Source organism: Sminthopsis crassicaudata, chromosome 4, assembly GCF_048593235.1.
Source record: "Sminthopsis crassicaudata isolate SCR6 chromosome 4, ASM4859323v1, whole genome shotgun sequence".
Lineage (NCBI taxonomy): Eukaryota > Metazoa > Chordata > Mammalia > Dasyuromorphia > Dasyuridae > Sminthopsis > Sminthopsis crassicaudata.
In genome coordinates this window covers 444,837,087-444,856,871 of record NC_133620.1, presented here as the reverse complement: position 1 = coordinate 444,856,871, position 19,785 = coordinate 444,837,087, and the positions used below count along the sequence as shown (strand labels likewise).

Below are 19,785 nucleotides of genomic sequence, written 5' to 3'. Positions count from 1 at the left end.
GGAATTATCAATGTCTCAGAGGGAGAGGAAAGAGGAGCAGACAGAGAGATGCATAAGATGAATAGCTCTTTTCCCGTTTCTCTGCTCCATGAGTCTCTTAGAGCCATGTTCAAAATGATCTTACCAAAGTGGTCGTTTGCCTGATGGGTAATGGAATGGGTCCAATAGCCACTTCTGGAGTCTGATATCTACATTCTCCAGGAAGAAGCTAGGAGTTAAGGGATCATAATTCTAATGAATGTGATGAAACATCACAGCCAAACAAGATAATGACATTCTGCTCTTCTCATTTTATGGTTAGAAAAGTCAAAATGGCAGCTCTTCCTCCATTGTAAATCAAGAACCCTAGGAGGTGAGAAGGAAAGGAGACAGAGCAATTCTAAGGCTTAGGCAATAGGTTCAAAGTCCTGATTGTCCCAAGACTTTTCTTTGTTGCCAATTTAAATGTCTTGCATGTTAGAATTCCTCACAGTAAAGCATATTGTGTCATGAATAGGGAATATTTGAAAACCACTGATATAACTCTTTAAGAAAATGCACAAAGGATACAAATTAATTTATAGGGGGAAGTAGTAGTAGCTTGGGGGATCAAGAAAGACTTCAAATGGAACTTGAACTGAACTCTGAATTAAAAAAAAGATTTAAAGAAAATAAGGTGGAGGTGGAAAGGGAGTAAATTTCAGGCATGTGAGTCAACCTGTTACAAAAGTATGGAGGTGGGAGATGGGACACTTTTAGGGAGGAATAGCTAGAAGGCTACTTTGGCGGGACTAAATAGTGTATAAAGGGGAGTAGCATAGAATAAGGCTAGAAAGGTGAGTTACAGTCAGATTAGGGAGCCAGTGAAATATACTGAGCAAGGGAGTGACTTGGTGAGAAATTTAGGAATAGCACTCCAGTAGTCATGTGGGGAGTGAATTGAGGAAATGAAATATTTGTTGAGGTGAAAACCCACTGAAGAAAAAAAAAACATTCACTAAGAGATGATGATCCTCTATTTTCACAAACTGTCCTTGTACCCAGAGAGCTTGTCACAGTACCTGACATATGTTAGGAATTTTTCTTCAATAAAAGAATGAAATCAGCATTATTTATTATTATTATTATTATTATGAGTATAATCACATCTTTGGTGACAAATGAAAGAACATAAGATAGGCCAACTGAAGGAATTCCTTGAGAAACTCCAGACTGACTCAGCTTCCTGTCTTTTCCCCTTCTTTTTTCTTTTTTTTTTTTTTTCTTTCTTTTCTTTTTTGCTGAGACAATTGAGGTTAAGTGACTTGCCCAGGGTCACATAGCCAGGAAGTGTTTGAGACCAGATTTGAACTCAGGTCCTCCTCCTGACTTCAGGGCAGGTGCTCTATCCACTGCATCACCTAGCTCTCCCCCCCCCCCCCTTTTCCCCTTCTTCAGAGTTTTAATCAGTTGCTTTTACAAGCACAGGAAGTCAGCAGGAAGCACTGGGGAAATGAGAATTTCTATGGGACTGACTCTTGATTTCTTAATTTTAATTACATATTTTCCTTTCTCTATTTCATATCTTATTTCTGAAGCTTGGTTCTCTTTTTCCAGAATCATAGAATGTTCAAATGAGGAGGGCCATTAGGGGCCATCCAATTTAAACTTCTCATTTTATGGGTGATGAAAATGAGGTTCAGAGAGTCCTGTGGCTTGTCCAAGATCACATGGGGAGTTTAGAGTTAGGTTTTACAAGTTTTTCTGACTCTCCTGGGGCAGAACTAGGAACAGTATGTGAAAGTCATGGAAGAATGTGCCTCATTTAGACTTCAGTCAAGTGTTATGAGAAGCAATACCGATGTATTGAAAAATAAAGGGGAAGTCTTTTGGGATGTAAAAACAATATTCCATATCCCAGAAAGGGCCTGAGGCTTGGATGACTTAACTATGTTGATTAGGAGCAGCATAGACAAATGAATCTGGAATTGTATATAGTTGTCTTCTATTTCTTTGTTTCCAGCCATCCTCTGCATGAGGCCTGTCGGGAATCTGGAAAGGCAATGGGCACTTTAAATGACCTGAGAGAATGCTGACCTAACCCTGGAGGCAGGCTTTGAGCAGGAAGGCCAAAATGGCAGTTCTGTCTAGGGCAAAGCCACCTCCTTCATAGCAAATCAAGAACTCTGGGAGGTGGGAGGGAAAAAAGACATTGAGGATCCTAAGCTCCAGGTAATGGTTTTAGGGTCCTGATTGTTCCAGAACTCTGAGGTGACACACCTCAGAGATGAGACCCAAAGCTTTTGTTAATAGCTGGCTAAATGTGGTTGCCCTTACTGCAATAACAAAGTGGGCACTCTAGCTGAGAAGAATATGGTAAATCCCATTAGAGGCTGGGAAGGGCTGTCCATGAAGAGAAAGCACAGGGAGGCCAGTGGATCATTTGAGATACCATGTCCTCTGAAGATGTCCTAGGAAGGCTCAGACTAGTTTGGCAGCTGTAACTCAGTAGCCAAATGACCATTTGTGCCCACATCAGCAGCTGCTCTCTCAAGCAAACTACCTTCCTGGCCTAACCCAGCAGCAGTAAAACCCAGTGGTGATTTGAATGAAAAATCTGCTTGGCTCAGTCCAATATTCCCACACGTATTCCCCATTGTGTTTCATCACCATTGGACTTTAATTGTGTGACTACTCATCTTGCTTCCACTTCCTCCTTCAGATCTCTGCTGACTCTGGATGGAAAAGCTTGCTCCCCAGATTCGTTATCCTTCATGATTATTATTTTTGCTAACCCATTTGAGTAAATGTCTTTTTGAAAAGCTATTTGAATCTGCTGGCTGATTGTTAAGGGGAAATGCAATGATGGGAGCTCATTATCTATAGAGTTAGGAATAGTCATCTACCAGAATTACCTCTCAGACTTGAAGTATCTATTGCACTTCTGGGGATTCAATCTACCAGCTCTAGAATAAGTCAAGAAAGTGATCCTGGAACTGGTGCTGTAGTTAATTCAAGGAATTAATGCTTGATGTAAAGGACAAGCTTCCTAACAATTGGAATTATTCCAAAGTGGAGGGGCATATCTTATTGAGTGGTGTGTTTCCCTTTCACAGAGGTGTTCAAAGAAAAGATACACCTCATTGGGAATATTGGTCAATTATTTTGTTGTGAAAGGGTGGGCCAAAATGCTCTCTGAGGTCCCTTAAAATTCTCATTTATTTCTTCTGTGTTGGGTTAGGCTTTTTAAACTATTTATTTTATATAACTTTATAGCCAAATCATGGGACTTCTAGAATGTCTGATGTTCTAACATGGTCCTGTTTTAATGTTTAACAGTTGTCAGACATGGGTCTATTGATACCTCTTTGCAAAAACAATTTGCTGAGAAGCCTAACCTATTTAATCATAGAATCTAAACTCTTGAGATGAAAAAAACTGCTTTCCCATTATTCCCACTCTTTATGTTAAAGAGGAAAAAGGCAAACCACAAAGAAGACAAGCAGCTTATTGGAGGTCACATAACTAATGGGGAACAGACCTGGGATTTAAGCCTAACTCTGAGCAACTAAGTGACTTAATGGATAGAGTGCTGGACCTAGCATCAGGAACTCCAGAGTTCAAATATGGCCCCAGACACTAGTTGTATGGTGTTGGACAAGTCACTTAATCCTGTTTGTTTCAGTTTCTTCATCTGTGAAATGAATTGGAGGAAGAAAACCCCATCTGTGTCTCCAAGGGAGTCTTTAGAACCACCCATATCTATTTCCCAAGAAACTCTGATCCAAATCTACCAGCACTGGGTTCAGTGTTCTCTCCCTTTCAATTAGGAGTCAGGTTTCCTTCCACATACAACATATAGCAAAGGTTGCCCCGTCCTACCTGGGTGAGGTGAGCCCAGGATACACAGGCACAAAGACTCCCTAGGAGGTCAGATGATAGGACTGAGTGTTCAGAGACTCAGATTGCCCTTCCTTTTCTATCTGCTTCTGTTTTCCTACCATCTCCATATAATTCCTGGCAGACAGAGGTCTTGATTTTTTCAGACATACAGATAAAAACCAAACTGAGACCTATGGTGTTCACTGTAAGTTTATTTTTAGAAATCATATTTATTCTTCCTCTTGGTAAGGGACCACAGTCTGCAGCATTATCCTCTTGACTCCAGGGCTGGAGCTTTGTCCATTGTACCATCTAGCTGCCTCAGGCATAGGAATTTCTATTTCATTATAGAGTTAATAGGCAATTGCTAGAGTGTATTGGTATGATCAGGTTTGCACTTTAGGAAAAATTGGCAACTGGATGGAAAAGGACTTGAAGAGGAGAGAATTGAGACAGAAAGACCAAGCAAAAAGTTATTGTGATAGGTAATAGTCTTAACAGAGCCTGAATTGGAGCAAGTATCTCCTTTACCTCTTCCTTTTCTTTTTCTTCTTCTTTACTTCTGTTTTCTTTATTTTTTCTCTTTCCCTTCCCTTCCCTCAGATGCTTTCTTTAAGAAAATTGGGCTATGGTGATCTTGGATGGATGGGTAAATGCCATCAGAGTGGCCCAGCTTACTAGCCCTGCAAAAAGAGAAGCCTTGGACATTTCCCAAGAAGGACCACATATGTGGGAGAGAAAGAGAGAGACTAGAGGATCCAGTTGGGTTGTAAGGCCACCTAAGTTGCTTCCTGTCAATCTCTGAGGTGCATGGAATCCTTGGCAAATTATTTCACTTCTCTATACCTAAGTTTTTCCAGCTGTAAGTGGGATAATAGTCCCAACCCCATTCCAATAGTGTTATGAGAACAAATCTGTGCATTGTTGGGTTTCAGTATCTCCTATCATTGGGAAACAGGCTTCCACCTCCCATTTACTGAAAATATTTTAAAAAACTTCTCCTATTCTCGATATTTAAAAAATCTCTGACATTGACTTGTTCTCTTCTAATAGTTTTTCCAGTACCTGGGAATATAGTTCATGAGGGCATTTTTGGGTCCTATTTATGATCCTAGTTCCTAGAACAGTGCCTGCACATAGTGGATGCTTAATAAATGCCTTTACATTTTAAAAAGTTGACATTGGTTATTTTGTGCTCTTCTTATGTAACTTATCTTTTTTTTAATATGGGAAGTATATGGATACTCTTCCATTTTTCTGATGACATAGGAATTTAGATGTAGAAATGGAAGGAATCTTTGAGGTCATTTAATCCAAGTACCATAGATTCTCTGAATCTAGAGCTAAAGTTCTTTCCCCTATATAAAGTTATTTCTTCTTATCTCTGTCATAATTCTGTCATTCCATAATATATTGCTGTATGCTCATGACCATCTCTCCATTGTATTTTGGGCTTAAATTCTTAGTGTTACATGTTTCAGATAGACAACATGATTGGAAGAATTTTTTTAAAGGCATTCTTCCCATGTGCCTTGAAAATAGACTGGTCCATTTCATGATATTTTCTCAAATGTTAAAAAGATGAATTTTGAGTTGGGAGGGAGAAGAAACTTTTAGACAGAAAGGGAGAGTTACTTTTCAATTTTGCAGCAAGGCCAAGAAATGTTTCCTTTTGGCCAAAAGAAAAGAAAATAATTAGATTCACCAGACTTTTTGGCTTCAAAACAGAGGTTAAATATTAAAATTATGAGAATGGAGAGGACCATCAAGGAGATCATGGTGGGAGAACACTTTCAGGAATAGATTCAGAGTTTGCAGGATATACACTGTCTGGTTATCTTTATATGTGCTTGATGACTAGGAAAGAAAAACAATTAAAAAATAGTCTAAGCTTGAATACAAACTCATTCTTGAAATTGTTGAGTTGCACTATTTGTTTGAAAAATAGGGAACTAAAATTTGAACAAAACAGGAAATAGAAGCTGGAGTTATGAGTCAGGATTTACTGACCTACAGAGTATCTGGGTCACATACTCCAACCTTCCCTTCCTCTCATAGCACAATGCATTTCTATTGCTGGTGAAGATTTGTTCAATATCCTAAATAGGAAACTTTCTTTGGAGGGAGATCCCATGAACAAGGATGACTGAATGTGACTCTCTTAGCCGTAGAAGCTGTTTTAGATATGCTTAGATATACTTTAACTTTAACTCATTGTGTTGCAGTGAAGGGAATGGTGGGATGGTAGAATGATGGATTTGAGTTAGGAAGATCTGGATTGGAATCTTCCCTAAGATGCTAGTTGGGATAGTTACCCTGAACAAATTGCTTCACCATACTGAAAATGAGTTTCCTCCTTTATGAAATGGGAGTAATAATAATAGCCATATTCATCAGATTTTTCCTTTTTCTGGTGGGGAAGATTAGTTGTGAATTTTCCTTTGGAAGGCATGTAACATTTATTTTTACATTAGTCATGTTGCAAAAGAAAAGAAAAAAAGGAAAAAAAATATGCTTCAATCTTCACTTAGAGATCATCAATTCTTTTTGCAGGTCTTTCTAATTATATCACCATATCATCTGAATAAAATGATAGTTTTGTTTCCTTGTTGCCTATCTTCTAAGTTTCTCATGAGTCTCAAATGGAATAAAGTGTTTGCAAACATAAAAATGATATAAAGTTAGTATTTTATATTAGCTTATCAAATACTACTCTTTTAACATACATGGGTGTATGTCTAGTGTACCTATTCCATTTAATCAATTTATTTCTTATTTTTTACTTAATACCTGGTAGTTGTGTAATTGCTTTGTAATTTGTTTTTCTTATTCTTATTTCAAATTTATAACTTTTTTTTTTGCTATCTTATTCCTATCTTTTCTCTTTTACCTTGATCTTTACATTGGAGAACATAATGTTTCTCCATTGCATATAAATCAATCGGTCAGCATTCTTTAAGTGCTTACTATGTGTCAGGCACTGTGCTAATATAGTGCTGATTCTTGGTTTTAAATAGCTACTATCGATCATGAAGATTCATTCATTTCTTCATAAAAAGAATAATGTTGTAGTGGAGAGGAACCTGGCTTCAGAGCCATTAAGGATAGAATTCATGTCCTACCTTTGACACAAATTACCTGTGTGAACCTGGGCAAGTATCTCTTCTAATGTTCATCTCTTTAAGATTATATGTTGGGGCAGCTAAGTGGCACAGTGCATAGAGCACCAGTCCTGAAATCAGGAGGATCTGAGTTCAAATCTAACCTCAGACACTTAATACTTTCTAGCTGTGTGACCCTGCACAAGTCACTTAACCCCAATTGCTTTAGCAAAAAACCAAAAAGAAAACTATATGTTGCAGAAAATTTGTCATCTTACATGACAGAGAGAACTTCCTCATCTGGCATTTCCCCATATCAATGAAATCAGAAGTCTAGTCTATCCCCATCTATCTATTCTTGTCCTTTTAAATATCTTTAGCAGAAATGGTGGTTGTCCTCCATTCTGGAAGAGGATCAAAAGGACATCACTATGTTAGGGTCAAGGTACAATGTGTTCCTACTGTGGCTGATCATATCAGTATAAACTCAAAAGGCTCTACCACAGGTTGAACAGCAGAAATTATATATATATATTTTTTGTCAGAAACTTTTTCTGCTTCTATTTGTCAGGTTTTTTGCTTAAAGTTTTCTTAATGTTTACGTTCCTGATATAAGTCCATCTTAGTCATAACTATGATCCTTCTAATTTATTGCTGTAGCCTCTTTGATGATATTTTATTTAATCTTTTTGTATCTATATTCGTTGTTAGTCTATAGTTTTAAATCTTTTTGTATCTATATTCATTTAATCTATACTTTTTAATCTTTTTGTGTCTATATTCATTGTTAATCTGCAGTTTTTAATCTTTTTGTACCTATATTTATTAAGGTTGTTCAGCTATAGGTTTTTTAATCTCTCCCTAATTTATAGTTCAATATCATATTTGTATAATACAATGTTATCTGTTTTATATGTATCTTATACATATTTTAATGTATATATTTTGTAAAAGAATTTTAAAAAATGTTTAATGGAATTAAATTGCAAATACATGGGTGGGGGAGTTCATTTATTATTTATTTAATTTCTTTTTCTGATATTTAATTATTTAGATTCTCTTTTTCCTGTTCAATTAATGCAGATTATTGTTATTTTGTAAGTATTCATCTACTTCAGTGTTACTATCATATAATTCATATAATTTATTTCTTTATTTGTCAAAATTCTCCTTTTCTCATTTTTGATATTGATAATTTAATTTTCTTCTCCTTTAAATATTAGATTACCTAATGCTTTATCTATTTTTTATTAGTTTTTCCCCAAAAGGTTTTTTTTTTGTCAATTAGAATTTCAATTACATTTTTGGTTAATTTCTGATTTTCAGAATTTATATTTCTGTATTTAGCTAGGATTTTTTGTGACTTGCTTTTCTAATTTTTTTTAAGTTATAAATCCAGTTCATTGGTCTGTATATTCTCTTTTATTGACTAAAATGTTTAAAATATAAACTATTCTAAGAGGTGCTTTGACAGAATTTCAGAAGTTTTGCTTATAATTTTCATGAAATTTTCTGTTGTTTCTATGATTTGTTCTTAGACTCACTTTTTAAAAGAATTACCTTATTTAGTCTCTGTTTAGATTTGAATTCCTTAATCAAAGTCCATTTATTGAAAACTGTTATGTTACAATAAAGGACATATTTAATGTCCTTTTTATGTTTTTCTGCATTAGTTTATCAGATTTTTATGTACTGGTCCTGTCAATATTTTGTAAAAGTATCATATGCAACAAAGACATATCTTTGTGTAGATATAATCTCTACACACATAAACACACACATACACATTTTTCTATTTCCATCCATCAGTCCCTAGAGAGCTATCATATATGATTTTTAAAAAATCTACTCGGTCTTTAGCTTCTTTCTTGTTTATCTTTTTGTTAGATTTGTCTGGGTCTGAAATAAATATATTGAGGTCTCTAGAGCTTCCTATTGCACTTAGGATAAAATATAAATCTCTCAATATTTAAAGCTTCTACAAACTAGCCTGTCTAGATTTATCTCATTTTACTCTCCTTTGCATACTCAACATTCTAGACAAACTGAACTAGTAAGCTGTTCCTTGAAGTTAGAACTCCATCTCACATAGTTTTATATTTCCATGGGATTTCCTTCAAGTCATGAACTCCTTTCTTGCCTAATAGCTTACAATAATATAATACAATGTGATCAATATTTATTAAGCACCTACTATGGAATGTGATCATGCATATTGATTAACCAATAAATATTTATTAAGTACCTACTATGTGCCAGGCACTGTGCCAAAAGCTGGGGTACAAAAAAAAAGGCAAAAGGTAGTCTCTGCTCATAAGGAGCTTACAATCTAAAGGAGGAGTCAGCATGCAAACAAAATAAGTTATGTACAAGGATAAATTTTGTAGTTGTTATTGTTCAATTGTGTCCAGCTCTTTGTAATCCTATTTTTGCTGTGTTCTAGGCAAAGGCATTGAAGTGGTTTTTCATTTTATTCTCCAGTTCATTTTACAGATGAGAAAACAGGAAACAATGAGAAAATAGGAGATAATTAACACAAGAAAGTCCCTGATATTAAGAGGAGCTGTGGAAGGCTTCCTGTAGAAGGTGGGATTTTAGTTGAGACTTATGGCTTAGACCCTTTAGTGTCCTTTAGGGTTTTGTCCTACTAGGACAGATGCTATTTTTTACTAAAACCTTTCATCAATCTGGCCAGTTGTTAGTAAAGCACATTTCTCAAATGCCTTTGTGTTTTTATATCTGTCATGTTGGATCCTCCAAGTAGGATGGAAACTCCTTGAGAGTAGTCACTGGATGGGTTTGTCTTTTTATGCCAACACTCAACACAGTGCTTGTGAGAGGCAATACATCTAAATTTGGTGAATTGAACTGCCTAGAACTAAATACTCGTGTGTCAGAGCTTACTATAAAACCAAATACTATTTCAGAGTACAAAAAAATTATCAAACCACTGTCTCTGTCTCTCCTCTCCCCTCCCCTCTCTCCTCCTCTCTTTTCCTCTCCTCTTCTCTTTTCCCATTTTCTTTTCTCTTCTCTCCTCTTCTTGGTCTCTCTCTCTTTTCCTCTCCTCTTCTCTTTTCCCAATTTCTTTTCTCTTCTCTCCTCTTCCTGGTCTCTCTCTCTCTTTTCCTCTCCTCTTCTCTTTTCCCATTTTCTTTTCTCTTCTCTCCTCTTCCTGGTCTCTCTCTCCTTTCCTCCCTTTCTCTCTTGTTCCCTTTCTCTCTGTCTCTCAATCTCTGTCTCTCTTTGTCTCTCTCTGTCTCTGTCTGCCTGTCTCCCCCCTTCCTCTCTCTCCCCTTCCTCCCTCTCTCCTTTTAGAAAAAAAATGTCATTTGGTAAAGGAGAAAGCTAGAAAGTATGATTCCCTTGATTGAAAAGGCCCTTAACATCTTTATTTCTTTGTTTCCTCAGTTATAGAAGAAGGGAGTTGGACTAAATATAGTGTGTATTAAATATGCTTTCCAGAAAATATTAAAACAATCTTAAGCTTCTAATAACAGAAAACTATACTAACACTTTTTGTTATACTGTGTGGGTGAATCAGCTCTTCTGAAATGGAAATGAAATTATGATTCTAAAAAATTTTTTTTATTGTAAATAAATTGAGGTCCAGAAAAGGAAAGTGATTCAAGAGAGAACAAACAGGGATTCCCCTGCAGAGCCTGGGTTTGAGACTGTATGGTATAATGTAACCTTGGTGGCTTTCTCTAGAATTAAAGGACATGGGTTTAAATGGTTCTTCTGATGGTCTCTCCATAAATGACTTTGGGAAAAATCACTTTACCTGGCTTAGCATCTATTTCCTTATTTGTAAAATGGGTGTGGACATGGACACTAAATGGCCTCTGAGGTTACCAACTACTTGAGCCTAACATTTAAAATCAGGTTTTATGAATTCAAACATAGGTTTTTTTACGTGAGAGAAAGAGGAAGGAGATTTGGCAAGAGTCCCAGTTGCTTTGGAGAAAGCAGTTTCAGTTGAATGATGATGAGGGATGTCAGATTTTAAAGTTTTGAGAAACAAGTAGGTAAAGGCAGCAAGTGTAAATAGCTTTTACAATGAATTTGGGTGATAAAGGGAGCAGAGATGTAGTACTATATAGTGAGGTCCAGAAGGGACTAGTGAAGATGTTTAAGAATGAGAGAGACCAGTGTATGTTTGAAGACAGTAGGGAAGGAAGCTGAGTATACAAGGAGAAAATGAAAACTATCAAAGGGTGTGTGTATGTGTGTGTGTGTGTGTGTGTGTGTGTGTGTGTGTGTTTCAGTAAAACAAGTACTGCAGAATAGACACACTGATAATTCTCAGATCTGGTTTGAAAATTTCATTGTATTACATTCAACTAATTATGTTCCACGACTCCTCAAAGGCTCTCTGGCTATTGCTTCTTTCTTTCTGCTCTATCTGGGCATCCTGCCATCCAGCATTACTGTAAGCACCTGCTTACTTACATGATTGCTAGCTTAGGACACAGTTGGCTGCTATGAACATAGTCAACCACAAACTTCCCGGGAATCTGCCTCTGCATTCATTTGAAGCAGCAGATACTTGGAGCAGTATCTATAGAGAAAGGTGCATAATGAGAATCATCAGTATCATGGTAGTTAACCACATGTGATCTGTGTGATCACTGGGAAGCCAGTGAAGAAAGAGATGACTTATCATTTCATATGGAAGTCATTGGGAAAAAAAGTCCCATTCCTTGTGTCCTTTTTCTTCCAAAAATTATTATTTATTTAAAACTTAAATACAAAATAGAAAAGAAAAAATTACCATGTGCACAGCAGAACATAAGAAAGGATTCAAAATATAAAGCAATAAAATTCCATTTCAAAGAAGCCTATATAATAAATATTACATGTGTTCAGAGCTGTCCATCTTTCTTTGTTTTCTTGCAGGTTTTTGAAAAAATATCTCTGCTATGCAGTTTTTACTTTATCCTTTTTTTTTTTTTTTTTTTTTGCTCTCCTTCTCTGCCCCTTCGCCCAGGAAAGTCACAATTAAGTAGCAACATATATATACGTTTGCATATCTGTGTGTGTGTATATATATATCTACATGTATATATGCATGGATGTATGTATATGAACAAATAATATACACATACATATTATATACATTTAATAATAAACATACTTTCATATACTTCCATGTAAAACCAGACTGTCCTCTATTTATCTGAAGCTAGATAACATCTTCCTTCATATGTTTAAGATTATATTTTTTAAATCCACCAAGTCATCATTCTCTATACCACACTAATATTCCAACATTATACTGTCTAGTTATTTGAAATAGTCTAAAATATTATTGATTAATAAGGCTGACATTTACTATAGTTTTTCTACTTTATTCTTTTGATTAAATCTATTTTAGCTTTAACTGGGTCTGAGATCATGATTACTATCCTTACTTTTTTTTCTGTTAAATTTTACTCCTGCATTTATTATTGTGTTTCTGTGTTTCCTATTGTATTGTATTGTGTTTCCTATCCCTCCTGATTTATCTGATTTACTTCTACCTTGTCCTCCTATAACTTAACCAACCCTGCTCCAAGGATCCCTCTTTTATCCTCTCTCCCCATTTTTACTCTCCTATTTCTATCTGAATTTAGAAGACAAAATTTTATAGCTTTACAAATATATATGTATATATATCATATACAAATATATTATGCATATACTATATACAAATATAAATATGTATTACATATATATATCTCCCTCTTTATCCCATTCCAATTAATTTACACATCCTTATTATATAACCTGTCCTTATCCTATTCCCTCACCCTTTTATTTCTTTACAAATTTAGAAGACTTTTATTCCATTCTAAATTATATATTATTTGTTCCTTCTCCTAGATCTGAGATGAGGAGGGTAAAAACCCTCCCTTATTTTCTCTCCCTTCTGTATCTCTTCAGCCTCTTCTTTCTTTCTGAAGTTAGAAGACTTTTATACCTTTCTAGTTCTATGTATGGTTTCCTCTTCAATTCATTCCTGATAAGAGGCGCCCTCCTCCCCATATAATTCCTGTGTCAATTCTTCTTTTTGTACCCCATTTGCATATGACAATTATTCTTTTTTATCTTTTCCTACCATGTTTTGTTTTGTAAAATCCCATCCCATCCTATACTCAGCTCTACCGCAAACTTTCTTGTAAACTACTCTGTTACTGAAGACAATGTGAGATATATGATTTACATTTGCATTTATCAAAAACCAGTTTGTCCTTATCAGGTCCCTTGTAATTAGTCTTTCATATACTTCTCATGGATCTTACATGACAAATTTTCTATTAAGTTCAAGTCTTTTTGCAACAAAATCCCGAAAATCCAACAATTCACTGAATGTCCTTTTTTTTCATTCAAGATTATTTTTGATTTTGCTGGGCATAATATTTTTGGTCACATCCTCACTTCTTTTGCTCATTATATAAGTCCTGTCTTTTAATGTACTACTGCTAGACCTTATGTGACTCTAACTTTAGCATTCCATATGTGAACTGTTTTTTTTTTTTTTTTTTTTTTAACTTGTGGCTTGTAATATTTTCTTTTTAACAGGGTTTCCTTGTAGGATCTCTTTCAGGTGTTGATAGATGGATTTTTTTCTATTTCTATTTTCTTTTCTTCTTCTAACACTTCAGAATATGTTAGTTTTTGTATTATGCATCAAGATTCCCCTTTCTTCCCTAATTCATATATCTATCTCCTCTTTTTCTTTCTCCTGCTCCAGTGTCTGCTCCAAGAACACTAAAGAAGCACTAAAGAACAATCAATTGCTCGAGCTTCCATGGAAAGCTCCCACAGTCCTGACTCTTTCTCTATAATTCAAAAGGAAAAAAAGTAATTTCACTGACTATCTGAAGATTCCTAAAAGGTGCCAGAAACAGAAATGAGAATGACAGAGAGGACAGGCAAGGGGATCATGGTTCTTGGAGGGGAAGACAACTCTCGGGGAGGAGACCCAGAGCTCTCAGCAAGCCTGTTCTCACAGCCCTGACATCCAGACTCAGATTCCGTACCTACCCAACCCCCTCCCCTACCTCAGCCCTTTGTGGGAAGCATATGAATGAAAAGAAGCAGGATTCAACAATTTCTCAGAATTGACGCCTGTTCAATTCTTCAGACATGTGGATGGCGACACAATCTTATTGAAAGAAGGGAAGTGAGATTGAAATGAAAAATCAGCAATAGTGACCTTGGAAAATTAGAGGGTGGTCTACTTTTGTTACAGAAAGCAGAGAAGTCAACTGGATTGTGGACTGAGATATGACCATTTCAGAGAGAGCAGTCTTAGCTGATGATGTTGGCAGCCAGATTTTCAAGGTCTCGGGAGTGGCCAGTAAAGACAGCCAGTGTAGATGGTCTTTCCAAGGGCTTGGTCTGGGAAAGAGAGAGGGGACAATAGAGGCCATTAAAGATGTTTTCTGAATCAGAGAGGTTTGAATATTTGAAGGCAGTATGGGAGGGAGCTCAGGAGACAGGAAGATGCAGACAAAATTAGTTCAAAGGAGAGCAATGGAATAGTGATGTGTAGAAGGAGCAGAAAACTAGAGATAGACTTTGGACATCATCTCCTCTCTTCAGGGCTCTGTGCTAAGTGCTGTGGAAGACAAAAGGATAAGTTACATGATAATCTTGCCTTCAAGGAGTTTAAAGTCCATTAGGAAAATCAGGAGGGAAAGACCAAAATTCAGAGAACTCCAGTGAAAAATCAACTGACTGCTTTAAGGAAATAAGAATATGGCTCTTCCTCCAATGAATTCTCTTACATCATTGGCCAGCTGATGGATTGAGAGGTTCAGGCCTGTTATGGCTCACAATGAACCCTGCTCCCCATCTCCCACCCCTGCACTACTTAGGGAAGGAAAAGAGGATATTTAGGAGAGGAAGAGAGAGAGGAAAAAAGAGAGAAAGGAAGGAAAGATTGAGACAAGAAGAGAAGGAAAAGGTAGAAAAGAAGGGAATAGATGAATTCAAGGGAAAGGAGAGGAGGAGAAGTGGGTCTAAGTGCTTCAAACCTTTCCCACAAGAAATGCAGAATCAGCTCTTCTTTCATTGGCTCTCATGAAACCTGATAAATCAGGGGAGCGAGGAGAGAGGGATAGATTGGAATCAAGGACTGTAGAGAGATGATTTAAAAAAACCAGACTTATCAACACAAATTTGACAACCAGCTAATAGCTCTTCTAATAAGACTGAGTCAATTTTATTTTTGAGACCATTTCTGTTTGTCCCATGGGCTGATTGATGGCTTTCATCTTCCTCAGGCTTTATGTGTTGATAGGCCAGTCACATATTCCTGGACCCACTTGTCTTGGAGGTCAGCACACACATGGTGTCCTCTTTTGGTGAGGAAGCTAAAATATGAGAAGCAAGATATAAAGGGGAACATTTCATCACCAGGCTTCTCTTCCAGATGGCCCTTCAGTATTGCTTTCTGGGCCAGTCATCCCCATGCCCATTAATCCCACAACCATCCTCTTTTTGTTGTTGTTGTTGAGACAGTTGGGTTAAGTGACTTGTCCAGGGCCACACAGCTTGGAAGTGTTAAGTGTCTGAGACCACATTTGAACTCAGGTCCTCCTGACTTCAGGGCTGGTGCTCTATCCACTGCACCAATTAGCTGCACCAGCTTCTTTAAAAAAGGGAAGCAGGCAGTTAATGACAAAATCCCCCGCCTCTCCTAACCCAATTGTGGGGTCTATTAATTTCTCTTGGAATTTAGCCTGCCAGTCTGGCATAATCCCTTCTTGTGGCACTTTTCTCTTTAATGGTATCTTTCCCCTAGTTAGCTGTGACTCCTTGCAGAAAAAAAAATCCTTATAGATTTAGCCCCGCTATTAGCAGTGCAATAAAATCTTTGCTCCTTGAAAATAAAAGGACTGGATGGTCCAGTCCAGCTTTAAATTCTTAATCATGTCATCCTGCCCATCCCTCCTGCAGGGCACAGTCTGTTCTGTTCTTCCCCTCTCTCCTGTACCCAGAGAGAACATGGTCCTTGAGACTTCTGGGAACAACAAACACAGGTTATTGCTTTTTCAAGCAGTCCTGGGTTTCTCTCCTTTTTAATATGTCCTCCACTTAGCAGAGACACAGAGGTGTGAGACCTTCTGCTGTCTCAGCCATTGATCCAACTTTCCTGAAGGGCTGTTTTTGGCAGCCAAGCCCTTCCTGCTTCTGCCCTCTCTCTCTCTGTCTTCTTCCCCGCCTCAGACGTGGCCTTTGGACATGTGTACTCACACGATTGCTGAGTCATGGCACATCTGGCTGGTATAATAATAGCCAACCACAAGCTTTTTGGGAATCATCCTTTGAATGTATTTGAAGCAGCATCTACTTGGGGGGATATCTGCAGAAAAAGAGGCAGAATGAGGATCAGCACTGTGAATGTGGGAGTGTCTCACCTGATCTGTCTGACCCCAGGGACCAGTGAAGAAAGACATGACTCAGAGTTCCCTTTTTTTTTTTTTTTTGAATTTTTAAAAATTTAATTTTAGTTTTTTGTTACATTTTAAGTTCTTTTTAAAAATTTTATAATTATAATAATTTTTTGATAGTACATATGCATGGGCAATTTTTTTTACAGCATTATCCCTTGTACTCACTTCTTTTCAGAATTTTCCCCTCCCTCCTTCTACCCCCTTCCCTAGATGACAGGCAATCCCATACATTTTACGTGTATTACAGTATATCCTAGATACAATATATGTGTGTAAAACCAAATTTCTTGTTGCACGGTAAGAATTGGATTCATAAAAGTAACCTAGGTAGAAAGACAATAGTGCAAACAGTTTCCACTCAATTCCCAGTGTTCCTTCTCTGGGTGTTGACTCAGAGTTTCCTAGGGAAGGAATGCAGAAAACCTGGACCTACACCATTTTTTTCCCTAACTCCTCCTATTTCCATTTTTTTTCTCCTGCTTCTCTTCCTGCTCCTCTCTTTCCCCCCACCCACTGTATTTCATTCATGTTCTTGCTTTTTGTCTTCCCACCCCAGTTATTCTGTTCCCTCTTTCTCCTTTTATCTTGTCTCTCTAATTTTCTTTTCTTTCAGTCAGATGGATTAGGCCATGATGGTCTGGGCAGAGTAGGTTCATTATGAATTACCACAAGCTCTTTGATGCCGCTGGATGATAGATTGAAAACGAGAAGAATTTTTAAAGAAACTGGGGCACAGACAAGGAGAAAATACTTGTAACTCAGGAAAGAAGCAACAGAACCACGATCTGATCCCAGGTCCACTAATGACCTAATTGTCCTTGCTTACAGTGGAAGAAAGGCACTTGAACTATGTTCCTGCTGTTCCCCTCCTCCCTCTGCCCATGATTCTATTATAGTACAGCCTGAGCCTGGTCCCAGGAAGCCTTGGGCATAGTCAGAGTATGCAGGGCTTATGCTCTTTCTCACATCATGATGATTGACTGGTCCCTCTCTCACCATATTCTGAAGAGTCAAAGATTTAGAGATTTAGAGAAGAATGGAAGAAATATTCCTCCTGGCTTCCCTAAATGGAAAGGAAGGAATGTTCCCTAATAACTGGGGACATCCCCAATTCTGAATTTGGCCGGGAACTGTTGTCAAAAACACTTCATTGCTACAGTTTCCATGGATAACTCCCACATTCCTGACTTTTCAATTCAAAGTAAATAATTTTGCTCACCTGCTGTAGATCCCCAAAAGAGGCCAGAAATGGAAATGAGAAAGATGGAGAGGACAGGCAAGGAGATCATGGTGCTCGGAGATGGGAAGACCACCCTCTCAGTTGGAGAGCCTGAGCCTGTTCTGACTGCCCTGGTATCCAGGTTCAGCTGCCCTGTTGTTTGAGCAGTGTGTGACTAAAAAAGGAATAGGATTCAACCAATTCTCAGAATTGACTCCAGTTTTTCAGACATGTGATTGATGGCACAATCTTCTTGAAAGAAGGGAAATGAAACGAACAGAAATCATATAATTAAATCAACAGATGCAGAAAAAAGCATTTGACAAAATTCAATACCAATTCCTATTAAAATATCAGAAAGCATAGGAATAAATGGAATTTCCCTTAAAATGATGAGTAGTATCTATCTAAAACCATCAGCAAGCATCATAGGTAATGGGGATAACTAGAAGCATTCCCCAAAATATTGGAGTGGAAACAGGTTGCCTCCTCTCACCATCACTATTCAATATTGTATTAGGAATGCTAGCTTTAGCAATAAGAAAAAGAAATGAAAGGGATTAGAGTAGGTAATGAGGAAACAAAATTATCACTCTTTGCAGATAATATAATGGTATAGAGAATACTAGAGAATCAACTAAAAAAAAATACTGGGAACAATGAAGAACTTTAGCAAAATTGCAGGATCCAGAATAAATCTATACAAATCATTAGCATTTCTATATGTTTCCAACAAAACCCAGCAGCAAGAGATATAAAGAGAAATTCCATTTAAAATAACTGAAGAAAACATAAAATATTTGGGAACTTACCTGCCAAGACAAAGCCAAGGACTATAAGCTTCCCCCCCCCCTTTTTCTGAGGCTGGGGTTAAGTGACTTGCCCAGGGTCACACAGCTAGGAAGTGTTAAGTGTCTGAGACCAGATTTGAACTCCAGTCCTTCTGAATTCAAGGCTGATGCTCTATCCAGTGCGCCACCTAGCTGCCCCCAAGGACTATATGAATACAATCAAGTGCTCATGGGTAGGCAGAGCTAATATAATAAAAATGACAATTCTACCTAAATTAATCTACTTACTCATTACTAAACCAGGAAATTACTTTACAAAGCTAGAAAAAATAATAGCAAAGTTCATCTAGAAGAACAAAAGTTCAAGAATTTCAAGGGAATTAATGAAAAAAAAAATACAACTAAAGGTGGCCTAGCTGAACCAGACCTAAAACTATATTACAAAGCAGCAGTCATCAAAACCATTTGGCTAAGAAATAGAGTAGTTGATCAGTGCAATAGGTTAGGTTCACATATTCACAATGCTGAGTTTTCGCAATAGTCAATAACTAGAATAACCTAATGTTTGATAAACCCAAAGATTCCAGCTACTGGGATAAGAACTCACAATTTGACAAAAATTAGTGGGAAAATTGGAAAATAGTATGGCAGAATCTAGGCATTGACCAACACCTAACTAATAAACAAAATAAGATCAAAATGGGTTCATGATTTATGTATAAAGGGTGATACTATAAGCAAATTAGGAGAACAAGGAATAGTCTACCCCTCAGATTTATGGAGAAGGAAGGAGAAGGAGAAGGAACATTATGAAATGCAAAATGGGTAATTTTGATTATATTAAATTGAAAAGCTTTTGTATAAACAAAACCACTGCAGTCAAGATTAGAAGGGAAACAGAAAACTTGGGGGGGAGGAGGAGTTTTTATATCCAGGTGGTTTGATAAAGGCCTCATTTCTAAAGTATATAGAGAATGGACCCAAATTTATAAGATAACAAGCCATTCTCCAATATGTAAATGGTCAAAGGATATGAATAATTTTCAGATAAAGAAACTAAAATCATTTCTAGTCATATGAAAAAATGCTCCAAATTACAATTGATTAGAGAAATGCAAATTAAGACAACTCTGAAGTATCACTCAGATTGGCTAAGATGACAGGAAAAGATAATGATAAAATATTGGAGGGGTGTGGGAAACTTGGGACATTAACATTCATTGTTGGTGAAATTGGAAGTAATCCAACTATTCTGGAGAGCAATTTGGAACTATGCCCAAAAAGCTATCAAACTGTGCACCCCCTTTGATCTGGGTCTGTATCCCAAAGAGATCATAGAAAAGGGAAAAATGTTCGTAGTAGCCATTTTTGTAGTGACAAGGAACTGG

The 19,785-nt window shown here is 37.0% G+C and overlaps 1 protein-coding gene across 1 annotated transcript; it reads right to left on the bottom strand.

Annotated features, from left to right (window-relative positions):
- Window positions 1-15,129: 15,129 nt before the first annotated feature.
- On the bottom strand, window positions 15,130-17,781 carry LOC141540009 (C-C motif chemokine 3-like). Its single transcript, XM_074263523.1, has 3 exons — window positions 17,607-17,781; window positions 16,188-16,296; window positions 15,130-15,304 (listed from the first exon to the last, which is right to left on the bottom strand). Exons 1-3 carry the CDS (start codon window positions 17,674-17,676, stop codon window positions 15,211-15,213), a joined length of 273 nt encoding a protein of 90 aa, XP_074119624.1. The 5' UTR covers window positions 17,677-17,781; the 3' UTR covers window positions 15,130-15,210.
- Window positions 17,782-19,785: the final 2,004 nt, after the last annotated feature.